This window comes from Caenorhabditis remanei, chromosome X, assembly GCF_010183535.1.
Source record: "Caenorhabditis remanei strain PX506 chromosome X, whole genome shotgun sequence".
Taxonomy (NCBI): Eukaryota; Metazoa; Nematoda; class Chromadorea; order Rhabditida; family Rhabditidae; genus Caenorhabditis; species Caenorhabditis remanei.
Genome location: NC_071333.1, coordinates 11573032 through 11587118, shown reverse-complemented (window position 1 = coordinate 11587118; position 14087 = coordinate 11573032). Strand labels below are relative to the sequence as shown.

Sequence of the window (14087 nt, the reverse complement as noted above, 5' to 3'; positions counted from 1 at the left end):
GGAAGAAGAAGGAGAGGATGATGAGCCAGCATTTGAAATGGATCAGTTTGAGCTGGCAAAATCTATCATGAGTCAACGTCTTGGTTACGAGTATTCGGATGATTCAGAAGAGTCAGAAGATGATGGTATGTTATATTGCTCTGGGTATGATTTTGATGCATTATTTATTTAGAAGAAGCATTGGCCGCCGAACTCAACACTAACATTGATGAGGTACTGTACAAGAAAAATCATCTTTACAAGAAAGGAAGAATGTTCATACCCATCATTCCAAGAACTGTTCGTCGGAAGTATGTTGAGAAAAAGCTTCAGGTGGATAAAACAAAGCGTAAGTGTTATTGTTTTCAATACCAGTACAATGAACGTATTTTTACAGTTCGTGCTCGTCTGAAGACACAAAAAATGTCAACTATTCGCATCGCGGTCCCACCAAAACCAGCTCCACAACCGCAGTTTGTAACACCGCAGCCCGCTGTGAGAGGAGCAGGAAAACACTCAATGCAAGGAGCTCGTGCAACTCCTAAAACGAAGAAACCGAGAATCTCGAATGTGGTAATAACACTTTTCTTTTTTTTCCTGTGCTAATAGTAGAAGAATTAGTTGCTACAATACCTACTAATATCTTACAGCAAATGTCTATTGTCCAGCCACCTTTGCCTCTTCATCAATTGCAAGGTCACATGGTCCGTTTGCTTCTTAACATGTTTTAGTTATTTACAAGAATTTTTACGGTGTGGGATATATTACTCCCTTTTAGAAACTAATCATTCTGATTTTCACATAAATTAATTTTTTTCAATTTCAGGGCGCTCCTACCAAAATCACTGCAGTTCCCAATGTGGCCGCTGGATACCATCCGACTCAACAACAACAAGTATACTCTGGAATGGCTCAGGCTCCACAGAGCACGCCGATCAGACCACCACAACAATCTGCTCCACAACCGCAACGACCTCAACAGCCTCAACCGCAGCAACACGTCCAACAAGCTCAACAAGTTCAGCAGGCTCAACAGATTCAACAAGCTCAGCAACCTCAAAATCCATCCCACCTTGCCCAACTTGGACAGTTTGTTCATGGAGCTAACCAAGGACAACTGCAAATGCCACAAACGACTGTTGCCCAACAACAACAACAAGCTTCACAGATGCAACAAGCATCTCACAGCCAAGTTCTTGCTCAATTCGCTCAATTGGCACAGGCTCAGCAGTTAGTGCAGACGCTAAACCAACCGAATGCATTGGCACAGTTAGCTGGCTCTCTAACTCAAGAACAGATCAATCAACTGAATGCCCAACTGGTCATGCAACGGTTAGTTTTTGAATGTTTTCCGAAAACAAATATCTAAACAATTTCAATTTACAGAGTCGTCCCACAAAACGTCTTAAATGATGTCCAAGCAACTGAAGAACTTAGCGCTATCTACCAACTTTTGCAGCATCGTGGTCAATATCCACAAAATAATGAGATGTTCCATATTCAACTCAGTCAGGCTCAAGCCGATGTTCGAGCAGCCCGTGAACACACTCAAGCTCAGTTGGCTATTATGCAAGCTCAACGGGAAGCAATTATTCAAGAGCAACAGAAACAGGCTAGGATTCTAGAACAAGCTCGGATTCAAGAGGCTAAAGAAAAAGCTCGTGCAAAGGCGGAAGCCGAAAAAGCTGCCAAGGCCAAGGCCAAAGCAAAGGCTGAAGCTGAAGAACGTCGTCGAGCTGCAGAGCAAGAACGTTTACGAAGAGCTCAAGAAGAGGTAAAGGCAAGATCATTGGCTCAAGCTCAAGCCCAAGCTCAAGCACAGGCCCAAGCTCAAGCTCAGGCACAGGCACAAGCCCAAGCTCAAGTGCATGCTCGGACTATTCAGATGGCAACACAGTACATTCACGAAATGGAGGCTGCCACTGGTCAACGATTGCCGTTCGAACAAGTACTCCAAATGTTCCAGATGCAACATGCTCAAGAAGTTCAAGCCCAGCAAGTGCAGCATGCAATTGTGGAGCAGATCAGGCAACAAACTCCAATGCTACCAGGAGTTGCTCCCGAAATGCAACCTGGAATTGCTGGAATGCAACAAGCCCTTCAGGGCATGATTCCACCAATGTACCCAGGCTTTCCGCCAGGAATGCAACTTCCTGGAATGATGCAGCCGAGAGCAACTGGAATGCCACCACCTCCAGTTCCTACGCCGAAGGCTTCAACAGCTACACCACAAACCGCAGCACAACCGGTAGCACAGCAAGCAACGGCACAATCTCAAAGTGCTCAACAACAGCAGCAGTTGTTAATGCATTTACAAATGCAGCAACAACAATTAGTGCATCAACAGTTCCAACAGCAGCAACAAATGCAGCTCCAACAGCAATTGGCTCAAGGAATGATTCCAAATGTGTGGCAGCAGCAGCAGGCTCAAGCAATGCAATTGCTGCAACAGCAGTTATTCCAACAACAAGTTGCAAGTCAAACAGCTTTGAGAACACCGGCACCTGCTCAAACTCCTCAAGTTGGTGTTCCACGAACTCCTGCACCTGTAGCTGGTATTCCCGTTGCTGTGCCGCCAGCAGCCACACCTCAAGCTCGTGCTGCAAATCCTCCGACAACCCCAGCTCCAACTGAACACCCTCCTCAAATTGTTCATCCGGGAGTTATCGAACAAGGAAGAGTCAATGTAAGTTTTGAAATTCCCCAGAAGTTCTTCATAATGATTTATTGTTTTCAGAGTCAGGTAGAGATGGAGATCTGGCCAACCAATGGTTTCGTCCAGAAGAAACAGATTCCAGTGTCTCAAGCAATGTATTGTGCAACTTCATCAGACGTCACTTGTGAGTTTTACAAAAAAAACAGCTGTCATCAGAATGATTTTTTTTTTAGTCCATCACGTTGCCAGTCTTATTCGGAATCGTTACGCGTGTGACATCAGTGATATTGGCACATTATGGGTTTTGGTAAGTTTTGTCATTGAAATCGCCCTATAGAAATGCAAAATCATTTCAGAGAATCGAAGATCTTGCCGTTTTGAAACTTCAATTTGAGCAAACACTTGCCGATGCTCAACGCTTTGTTGGGAGACAACACTTAATCCTCTTTTATGACGATGTTCAGTCCGGTGGTGTCAACCAAAGCAAGGAATACATCATCAACAAATCCTGTCCGTACGCTCGTCAAAATTGATTTCATTTTGGTCACCGTGATTTTTTGTCATTCATTGCTTTTACCGGTCTAACTTTCTTTGTTCCATGTTTTAAATAGGTACCGCTTCATTAACTATTTAAAATCATTTTTCATGTTGGGAATCTCAAAAAGTGGCATTATATTGTTCACGCCCCGTTTTATCTTTTTTGCCATTTTATAGTTGCAGTTATATTAAGTTATGTGGTATGCAGAGACCAGTGATGTCTTAACAGAAATAAATCTTTTGTTTCTGAAATTTCATTTATGTATAAATGCAGATTGCATGAGAGAGACACATTGAAATAGAGCGTTTCCCTATTTGGATACCAAAGCTTCAGAAAAAGTGAACACATCGAAATAAACCCTCAGCCAACAATTGAAGTTCAAGTATGCAAAAGGCTTTGGATGTGGACAATACTTAATGCACTCCTGAGGATAGATTGTGGCAAGATTTCCAACCACAGATGATATCGGAAGTGGGTAACACTTAATTGCACGAAAATTACTTCAAATTCTATTGTATGACGGAAAACTTCATGAGATCACTGATATATCCGGATAGATACAACCGGATACTCAACACCAACCATTCCAGTCTATTCTGTGACCTTCATCAAAAGGTTGACACGAAATAACTAAGGAACTGTCGTCTACACAACTTTTTTGTTCGAACGCCAATCACTAGGATAGATGTAGAGTTTCGTTGGTAGCACTTTATTTTTATCAATGGCTTCAAATGCGAGAAACTCACGGCAGTTTAATCAGATAGTGGTAGCAAATTCACTTGATGCCGTTATAACAAATTCAATTTGATACCGGACGTGGCTCTGTTGGACGTAAAATTGGATGACCTATAGATAGTGGCTACACAAACTTCAATTGTCAGGACTAAGTATTCATCTTTATTGGGAATTAGTCTTGTACAGTGATTAGCAAGGTTCTTTTATTTTTGTTGATAAAAACCAACAAACATTATAAAACGAGAGTGACACCAAACAATGTTCGGGCTTTCATTTGGTGGTTCTTGGAAGAAGAAAACCTGCAAACTAACACTGTTCTTCTCAGGTGCTGCAAAAGTAGAGACTATATGCAAGTCTCTTGCTCCATACAGTCAAAAAGTACATGATTTAGTAAATACGCACGGCGTGAAACCGACGAAACATCTTATGACATATAACAGTTGTGTCACTTTTGCTTCCTTGCCGTACAGCTCTAATTTTCCTCTAACTTGTTATCGTTAGTCCCAGAGGATGCTGCGCGCCGTTGTAGGATATGAATCGCGAATTTGATCTGGAAAAAACAATCAGAAAAAAGTTATTCAAAGAGAAGACCGTAATCCTTTGACAAAACTCATTCTCATTCATAAAACTATAACGTTTTATTAAAACATTCTTTCAATTTAATATTGTTTTTTCTTCCTCAAAACAAAAAGCAACAAAAAAATCAAATTCTCGGCCCTTCTACTTCAATCCTCTCATATTCAATTACTAGATCGTGAGTGCACATTCAATTTCATCACACCTTGGCAATTAAAATTGTAATGGAAAGCGAGAGACGCCATATTTTATTCGGCATTAAAAAATTTCTAAATTTGAGCTATGAAATGTTTCTTTATAAAATGAAGTTTTTACATTCTCCCTGACAGAATTACTTTATTATGATTTTAAATTTCTTCAAAAAAATCCAAAAAAACAGTGGAGGGAACAACTCGCGTTGCGCGCACTCACACACGCCCACCTTATTCACTCGGCCATAGGGCCGGCGGGGAAATAGTGATCTCCCAGTCGCGGGATTTTGCAGTATTTTTTGTGGGCTGTCTCACCACCCTCCTCCTTTCTTCTCCATAGTCAGTCATTCTATTCTCGATGACGGTCCACTCTCATTTTTTCTCAGTTCCCTTTTTAGAAGGGTTTTCGTCTTCTGTGTTTGTCTGTTTTGCTCTCTAATGTTATTACGCCCTGTGAATACTTTTTTATTCCTTTCTTTTGGAATTTCGAACTCATCCGCTGCCTATTTATGCTTGTCTGAGAGAATTTCTATTCTCGATGACCCTCCACTCTCATTTTTTGGAATGTCACTTTTTGTTGACCTTTTACCATCCCGTTCAGTTTCTTGTTTTTCAGACAAACTCACTTCAATTTCTCTATTTTCCGATAGAATTGACTCAAAATGGATAATATTCCTGGGACTAGCCCCAGTACTGTTCTCGAAGCAAAAGAGGTAAGTGATTTGGAAATGAAAAAAGCTACTATTTCAATTTTCCATTTCAGGACCCCGCAAATCACACGTCGGGTTCCTCAAGCGACTCAACTTCTTCTTCGCTGCTTGAAGACGAACATAAAAGTCATGAATCGTCGCCTGTATCAGAGTCAGTTCCGGTGAATAAACTTGTAAAAGTCCCGATCTGTTCACAAATCAAAGACGGTGGACATCGCATTGATCTTCTAAAGTTGGAGAATGATGAAGAATCGGAGGACTTGTACAAAAAAGCAATCGAATTGGCAAAAAATTCAAAAAACGGAAACCCGGAAGTCAAGCTTCCCACGAAAAGTGAGGAGTACTACGATCTGGAAGAAAACTTGATGAACCCGGCGAGAATGGAATCTGGCGAGCTGAGTGTGAATGTGTATGACTCTGTAAGTTTTTTAAATTTGAAATCAAAATTTGATAAATGCGGAGGTCAGTCTGCGCCTGTGTCCCCGCAACAGTTTTTTCTAGTCAAAAATGGCAACTAGTAGAGAAGGGCAATTATTTAGCAAGCTTTAGAAAACAGTATATATATAAGATATTTGTGTCTTATGTAATTGAATTTATTCAATTCGAAATTCTAACTCTACAGCAAAAAGAAATATTGCATAATAGCAGTGTTTTGAAATTTAATAGACACATAGAGTGAAAATACACAGAAAAATTGAGTTTGAAATGCTTGAAAAGGTCACAGTTCAACTCTCATTTTTTATTTCAGGTACGCAACACATACAACGTTTTGCCAAGTCAACATGTCTCCGAAACAGATATTCAAAAGGTTATTGGCAGTTTCTCATGTCATGTTTGCCAAGAAGTCATTCAACAGTCTATTGTGACTAAGGTATTTGTACAAAATTAACTCTGCATCTCTAAAAACAACTCATTTCAGAAATGTGGACATCGGTTCTGCGACCAGTGTATTATTGTGGCGTTTATTCGGTCTGGAAATACATGCCCAACATGTCGTCAAAACTTGGGATCAAAAAGAGAGCTTCAACAAGATCCGAGATTTGATCAATTCATTCTTCAATTCCTCGAAAGTCGGTCGATTGTTCCTCGTATGATGGCAGAGAAAAGAGATCATGAACATGATATCTATTTCGGTCGTTATGGATATGTGGAGGGTGAAAGCGATTGGAACAAACGCTATGGAATCGATTTGAATCACAAAGTGAAGGAGGATCCACCTTTGGAACTTTGTCCAAGTTGCAAGGTCGAATGGTTCAGCGACAGTAACGATTATGGAAATGTACAGGAAATAATCCCAGAGGCACCAACAGAAGTTATCTTGGAGTGTATTCCGGTTATCACTTTTGATAAACCATCAAATTCAGCAAATCCAGTCGTGATAAATGACGAAGACAAACCTTCGAAGGATGATGAAGTGGAAGTCCTCGACACTGAAAAAAATAAGGAAGCAGAGAAAGATGAAGAAGAAAAAGAAGCTGCCGCTAAACAAGAAGATGAACCAATGGTACTGGAATACGAGAAGACTGATGGAAGAAATAAACAGGATCCAGAAAAAGACAACGACATCATTGCACAAGGAGATACTGTTGATTTTCCCATCGAGTTGAATTCAAACGAGTCGGATCGTGAAGACGAATCGAATTGTTCGGAAAACTCAATTGACACTGGCATAGAACAATTGTCTTCTTACCTAGCTCAACGGATATTGACCGCAAACATAACTGATTCCAACAACAGCTCGGTAAGTTCACTATACTTTTAACGACAACAAAATACACAGTGTCTTCTAGTTTTTAAAGTTTAAAAGATAATTTAACATAAGGAACCTTCATTAAAATGTTTTCCAGCCAACATCTACTTCCAACCAAGTCGCCCACGCCCTCCGTACCGCTCGTAGCTTTCTCACTCTTCAAGACAATACGCAGCTATCGATTCACCGAGTTTCGGATCAAGAGCTATCTCTAGAGGCTCAACAAGCATCTGCTCTCATCACTGGGAAACAGTTGAAATCACGTCTTAAGCCTCAGCTTCATACGTGAGTTTTCTTAAAACAAAAACAGTTTTTTTATTTATATTTCTTCCAGACTTGCTGAAACTATGATTGTGGAGACTATCGCACGAGAAGAGATGATAATCGTGGATAATCTACTATCTGCTCGAAATCAGATAATCCCTTCAAACTGGAACGAGTTCCTTCAAAACGAAAAACGGGCTTGCGAGGATGTGATTCTGGCTAAGCTTTTCCTTAGTCAATCAGTCGCTCTGCAAACTGTCAAGCCAAGTCACGTGGAGTATTCACAAAGCTTTTCGGATATCAACGAAGATGGTCAAGCTTCTGAAAAGTCTGGAAACAAGAATTCACCTCCTTATTCTCCGACTAGGTTTGTTGTCTTGTTAAAATCTTACCAAAAGATGTAACTTTTTCAGAATTTTGTTTTCCGAGGCTACTATCAGTGAGAGAGACATTGAAGAGATGTTAGCAGCCTATATCCTTCTCCGGGAGCGTGGACAATATCCTTCTCCTGATATGAAGATTCTGGCAGAGGATCTCAACAAAGCCACAGTGGAAATTGAGCACCTTGTGAATTGGGAGTTTCATCAAGCAGTTTCTGCAGTAATAGATCTCCAACAAGATAAATACGCCCTCCAGCAACTCGCAGAAACTGGTCCTTCTTATGAACAAAAGGCGACCGGAACTAAATTGACACTTCCGGTTCTTCTTAAACTTGAGTCACGCCACCAATGGCCACGAAAGGACCGGAATTCGTTTATTAACAATATCAGAAGAGAAATAGAGTCTTCAAGTCGACCCACATTGGAAGCAGCTTTCGTTTTATCTCGAGATAATGTAGATATTCCGACTCCGAGTGAAGATTCTTCAACAGCATTTGGTGAAAAAGTTGATGAAGGGGTTGTCCCATATGATCATGTTTTCCAAGAAGGTGAGTATTTCATAACCAGTGGCATGTAGCTTTATCAAATTTATGTTTATTTCAGATTTCAATCGAGATCCGCGTCGAGATGGTAATCCGGAAAAGGACAAACTGATTAACTTCGATTGGGCCATTGATATGAACACCAATGTCAATCGAAAATTTGAAGTTGATGGAGAATTGAAGCTTATTGAAGACGATTCAAACGCAGAAATGGAATCAAACAAGTCTGATTCCACCGATAGTGAAAATTCAATTGCACCGAACACTGAAGAAAGAGCTAGGAAGTTTTTGAAGCGAAAACTTCAAAAATCTTCCGAACGCCAGTCAAAAAATGGTACATCCGTGAGTACTGGAAAGAAATCGAAGAAGTTGGTAAAACTGGAGACATCTGCAACTTCTGATTCTTCAAAGCTATCTGATGCATGTTCATCAGAACTAATTACGCCAAAGGAGGCCACTGAGAAACTTCTAACTCCCGAACCTACTTCGGACGAAGTAGAACAAATTGTCAATGATGTTGATGACCAAAAAGTTGATGTGGAGAAATTTGATGGGTTGATGAAACTCCCAACTCAACAAAAAGAAGTAAACTCCGGAATGGCTCTGGTTCCTCAGAGCACTCCAATCAGACCACCACCTCAATCTGTTGCACAACCACAATTGTCTCAACAGCCTCAACCGCAGCAGCACGGCCAACGAACTCAACAAGTTCAGCAGGCTCAACAGGTTCAACAAGCTCAGCAACCTCAAAATCCATCTCACCTTGCCCAACTTGGACAGTTTGTTCATGGTGCAAACCAGGGACAACTGCAAGTGCCACAAACGACTGTTGCCCAACAACAACAAGCTTCACAGATGCAAGAAGCATCTCATAGTCAAGCTCTTGCTCAAGTCGCTCAATGGGAACAGCATTTAGTGCAGACGTTGAACCAACCAAATGCATTGGCACAGTTAGCCGGATCTCTAACTCCAGAACTGATCAATCAACTGAATGCCCAACTGGTCATGGAACGGTTAGTTTTTGAATATTTCCCAAAAACAAAAACTAAACAAGTTCATTTTTCAGAGTTGTCCCACAAAACGTCTTCAATGATGCCCAAGCAACTGAAGAACTTAGCGCTGTCTACGAACTTCTGCAGCATCGTCGTCAATATTCACAAAACGACGAAATGTTCCATATTGAATTCAGTCAAGCTCAAGCCGATGTTCGAGCAGCCATTGAATACATTCAAGCTCTGTTGGCTCTTATGCAATCTTACCGGGAAGCAATCCTTCAAGAGCAACAGAAACAGGCTGGGATTCTAGAAAAAGCTCGGATTCAAGAAGCAAAAGAGAGAGCTCGTGCAAATGCGGAAGCCGAAAAAGATGCCAAAGCAAAAGCCGAAGCTGAAGAGCATCGTCGAGCTGCAGAGGAAGAACGTTTACGAAGAGCTCAAGAAGAGGTAAAGGCAAGAGCATTGGCTCAAGCCCAGGCTCAAGCTGAAGCCCAAGCTCAAGCACAGGCCCAAGCCCAAGCTCAAGCACAAGCTCAGGCTCAAGCACAAGCCCAAGCTCAAGTGCATTCTCCGACTATTCAGATGGCAACACAGTACATTCACGAAATGGAGGCTGCCACTGGTCAACAATTGCCGTTCGAACAAGTACTCCAAATGTTCCAGATGCAACATGCTCAAGAACTTCAAGCTCAACAAGTGCAGCATGCAATGATGGAGCAGATGAGACAGCAAACTCCAATGCTACCAGGAATTCCTCCTGAAATGCAACCTGGAATTGCTGGAATGCAACAAGCCCTTCAGGGAATGATCCCACCAATGTACCCAGGATTTCCGCCAGAAATGCAACTTTCTGTAATGATGCAGCAGAGAGCCACTGGAATTCTACCACCTCCAGTTCTCACTGCAAATCCTCCTGCAACCCCAGCTCCAATCGGGCATCATGCTCAAATTGTTCATCCGGGAGTTATCGAACAAGGAGGAGTCAATGTAAGTTTTGAAGTTGCGCAGAAGATCTTCATACTGATATGTTGCTTTCAGAGTCAGGTAGAGATGGAATTCTGGCCACCCGAAGCCTGGCCAACCGAAATCTGGCCAAACCCCTGTCTCGAAACTTTAATTTGAGCAAACACTTGCCGATGCTCAACGCTTTGTTAGGAGTCAACACTTAATCCTTTTCTATGACGATGTTCAGTCGGGTGGTGTCAACCAAAGCAAGGAATACATCATCAACAAGATCTGTCTGTTCGCTCGTCAGAATTGATTTCATTTTGGTCACCGTGATTTTTTGTCATTTATTGCTTTTACCGGTCTAACTTTCTTTGTTCCATGTTTTAAATAGGTACCGATTTATTCAGCTAGGTATCCCTTTTTATGTTATAATAATATTAAATGTTGGGAACTTCGAAAAGTAGCATTATATTGTTCACGCCCGTTTTATCCTTATTACAATTTTATAGTTGCAGTTTTATAATGTTATGTGATATGTAGAGACAAGTGATGTCTTCGCAGAAATAAATCTTTTGTTTCTGAAATTTCATTTATGTATTAAGGCAAATTGCACGAGAGAGATACATTGAAATAGAGCGTTTTCTTTTCATGGACATCAAAGCTCTTCGTAAAAGGAGAACATATCAAAATACAATCCCTTCAAACAATCAAAATTCGAGTATGCTACGGGCTTTAGATGTTGACAACACTTCACTCCTGAGATTAGATTGTGGCAACATTTCATACACGCAAATGATATCGGGAGCGGGTAACAGTTCTTGCTCGCCTATGGCTTCAAATTCTATGGTATGAAGACAACTAATACCTCACGAGAGCACTGATATATCCGGATAGATACAAACGGATACTCAACACCAACCATTTCAACCCATTTTGTAACTTTCATCAAAAGATTGGCACACAAAATAACAGAAGGAAGTGTCGGCTACACAACTACGCTTCTGCAGGGCTCGAGCGCCAATGACAGGGATGAATGCGAAAAGTGGTCAGTCTTTGAACCAAGATAATATTTGACAAAAGTTTTTCTGAAAACAGGAGAATTTGAATAAGCAACAGTTTCAAATGCAAACACTCCATTCTGTGATATCGTTATAGCAAATCCAACATGATGCCGGACGTCGCCCCGCTGGGCGTAGATTTGGATGAAATCGAGATGGAGACTATGGCACCGCACGCCATATCTTTCGATGGCCCAAAATAACGTACTAAAACACTATTTGTGAAGGGATCTTTCCAATTCGTTCATTTTTGACTGGCTCAAAAATAATTACTCTCGGGAAGCCAAAATTTTCTCTCACTCCATTAAACACAAGCAACGCAGTGAAGATCACACGACACTACTTCCGGCACCATCAGATTCTCAATGCTCGAGTTTTAGCGTTACCAGAAAGTTGGAGCTTTAGAGTCGTTATTACGACTTGTGAATACTTTTTTCACTCATTTTCTTTTTCCTGCAAACTCCAAATACATTGATCCTTGCTTTATCAATGTTTCAGATAGAACTTGGCAATATTATCAAGATGCTTTCTACCTTCAGTAAGCTAGCATATGATCTGCTGAGGCGAAGTTCGATTTTCAAGATTTCAATTTTGGTCTTACAGAATCTGGTGCTCTTTACACAGGCTCAGTCCGTACTCCCCCAAAACATTCAGTTAGATGCTGATGTGTTGTATCACTCGTGTGAAAGATCGCTCCAGCTAGAACTTATTGGAAATGCCCCAACAACGAAATTTGGTGGAGATGCTTTTGCTACACGGTTCACGGACGCAAACTCACGAGGAAGGTTGAGGAGATTTATGCCGCCTATATTCTTCTCCAGCAACGTGGCCAGTGCCTTTTTCCTGGTGCAAAAGTTCTTGAAGAGAATCTCAAACATGCGACTTCTGAAATCAGAAACCTCTTGAATTTGGAGTTTCAAATGCTGTGACTACAGTGAGACATGTCCAGCAAGAAGAGTATGCCCGTCAGCAACTCGCGACACTGGCAATATTCACATTCGCAAAACGCAACAGGAGATAGTTTTCAGCCTCAACAACTTGGCATTCTTCCTATTGCTTATCATCAACCACCAGTGGACCATGGAAAAGCCACGCAAGCAAATCAAATGCCGACTGCTTCTTTTTCTCAAGCTCAGAAAGCGATCGAGCACAAACTGGCTCTCGACGTTCTTTTGAAATATAACATCCAATCATCATAGTTAAAAGATGCGCAAAAAGAGAGTCGCGATGTTGAAAAATTTCAACAATATAAGCACGCTCTACGTCAGAAGCGTACTTGTAATAGAGGTGCACTCGGAACAAGGTTTTTAATAATAAAGACGTATGAGCCTGTTCAGACTAAGTTTTTCAATCAAGACTAGTGTCCTCGCCTGCGGTATGCCATATTATATGCTTGACTCTTCTACGTAAATGTTCTCAAGTCGAGGACGAGAAATGTTCATGATGCAATTGCGCCCCTTAAAACACCAACAGTACATTATTCAATTTTGGCGATATTTTTCATTGATTACATTTTATTTTTCTCTTTTTTGCTGTTCTGAAACATTTCCATTCACGCGCGAAAGCCCTTGTTCGCTTGCTAGCTACTTGTATGGATGAAAAGTTTTTAAAACACTAAGAAGGAAAAAAAATTAAGCTCAGAACCTAAAAAAAGATAAATTCAGTGAAATAAATTCTGCTTGCATATTTTCGCTGAACTTTTTTTTAGATGTTTGTGGACTAACTATAAAACATTCAAGTTAAGATTGTCTGATCTCTAGAATCTGAAATATTCTATTATTAGAGTAGTGTACAAGTGGGAAATCTCTCATTACTTCCACGAGACTCATACTCAGGTTGTGCCAAGTTGGTTTCCTTTTTTCCCAAATTGATCAGTTCTCTCTCCAGGTTGTGCGGCTGATGTGATTGTTTTTTCGATCATCCAATGGAAAACTTAATAGCATTGAGAGGCGTGTTGGATCGCACGAAACTTTCGCCAGAACCATCTGGTTCTCCGTGCTCGAATTCGAAATATTCTACAAACGTGGCTAGACAAGAGTCAAATTTGCAAAACAGCAATGACTGTGTGCCGGTTGCGTCAAATCCGTATGCTGAGATGAGTCCACTGGAGTGCACGCTTGCATTGGCGGAAGTGTTTTACAAGTTGGATCCAATTGACCTGTAAGTATCAAAGATTTAAAAAAAAACTCCTTGTTTTTTTGTAGGAAAAAAGGAGAGGTGATCAAACGGCACCAGAGAAAAAGAATGATCAAACAACTATTGTATTCACGTGAACAGCTTCCTCCAACCAACCCACAACTTTTCAAACTGCACGTACAAGAGGCGCTTGTTGAGGCTAGAGCACATCAGGAGAGAGAAGCCACTTCCATTAGTAAAGATGCTTCTAACAGACCTGTATCGTCAGCTACGATCTCACATCCACCGGGATCTGTTCAACACTATCTCACCACGACTCCACTTGATTTGAATGACTCATTCGCGAACACATTCGCGGAAAAAACAAGAACCGTATTCCCTCTAATAAAACAACATGTCTAATGGAAGCGCATTCCAAAGACTACTTTAAAAAAATAAAATAAAAACTCATCCGTTGAGGCAAAAAAGCACAAGTAGCTCACACGTTTCTCATAATGAGCTTATATTTCAAAGGCGGTTTGAACCATGAAAACCATTTTTATCGGTTAAATTTGTGGCTTGTAAAATAGGTGACTTTTTTAAAAGAAAAAGAGCGAGCACGAAACTTGTCTTCTTTTTCTGGTACACCA

At 40.9% G+C, this 14087-nt stretch overlaps 1 protein-coding gene across 1 annotated transcript; it reads left to right on the top strand.

Moving 5' to 3' along the window:
- Positions 1-13246: 13246 nt before the first annotated feature.
- On the top strand, positions 13247-13860 carry GCK72_024290 (uncharacterized protein; the record flags this gene model as incomplete). The annotated part of the gene is made up of 2 exons (XM_053735812.1): positions 13247-13482; positions 13527-13860. 2 exons carry the CDS (start codon positions 13247-13249, stop codon positions 13858-13860), a joined length of 570 nt encoding a protein of 189 aa, XP_053579378.1.
- Between the last annotated feature and the right edge of the window lie 227 nt (positions 13861-14087).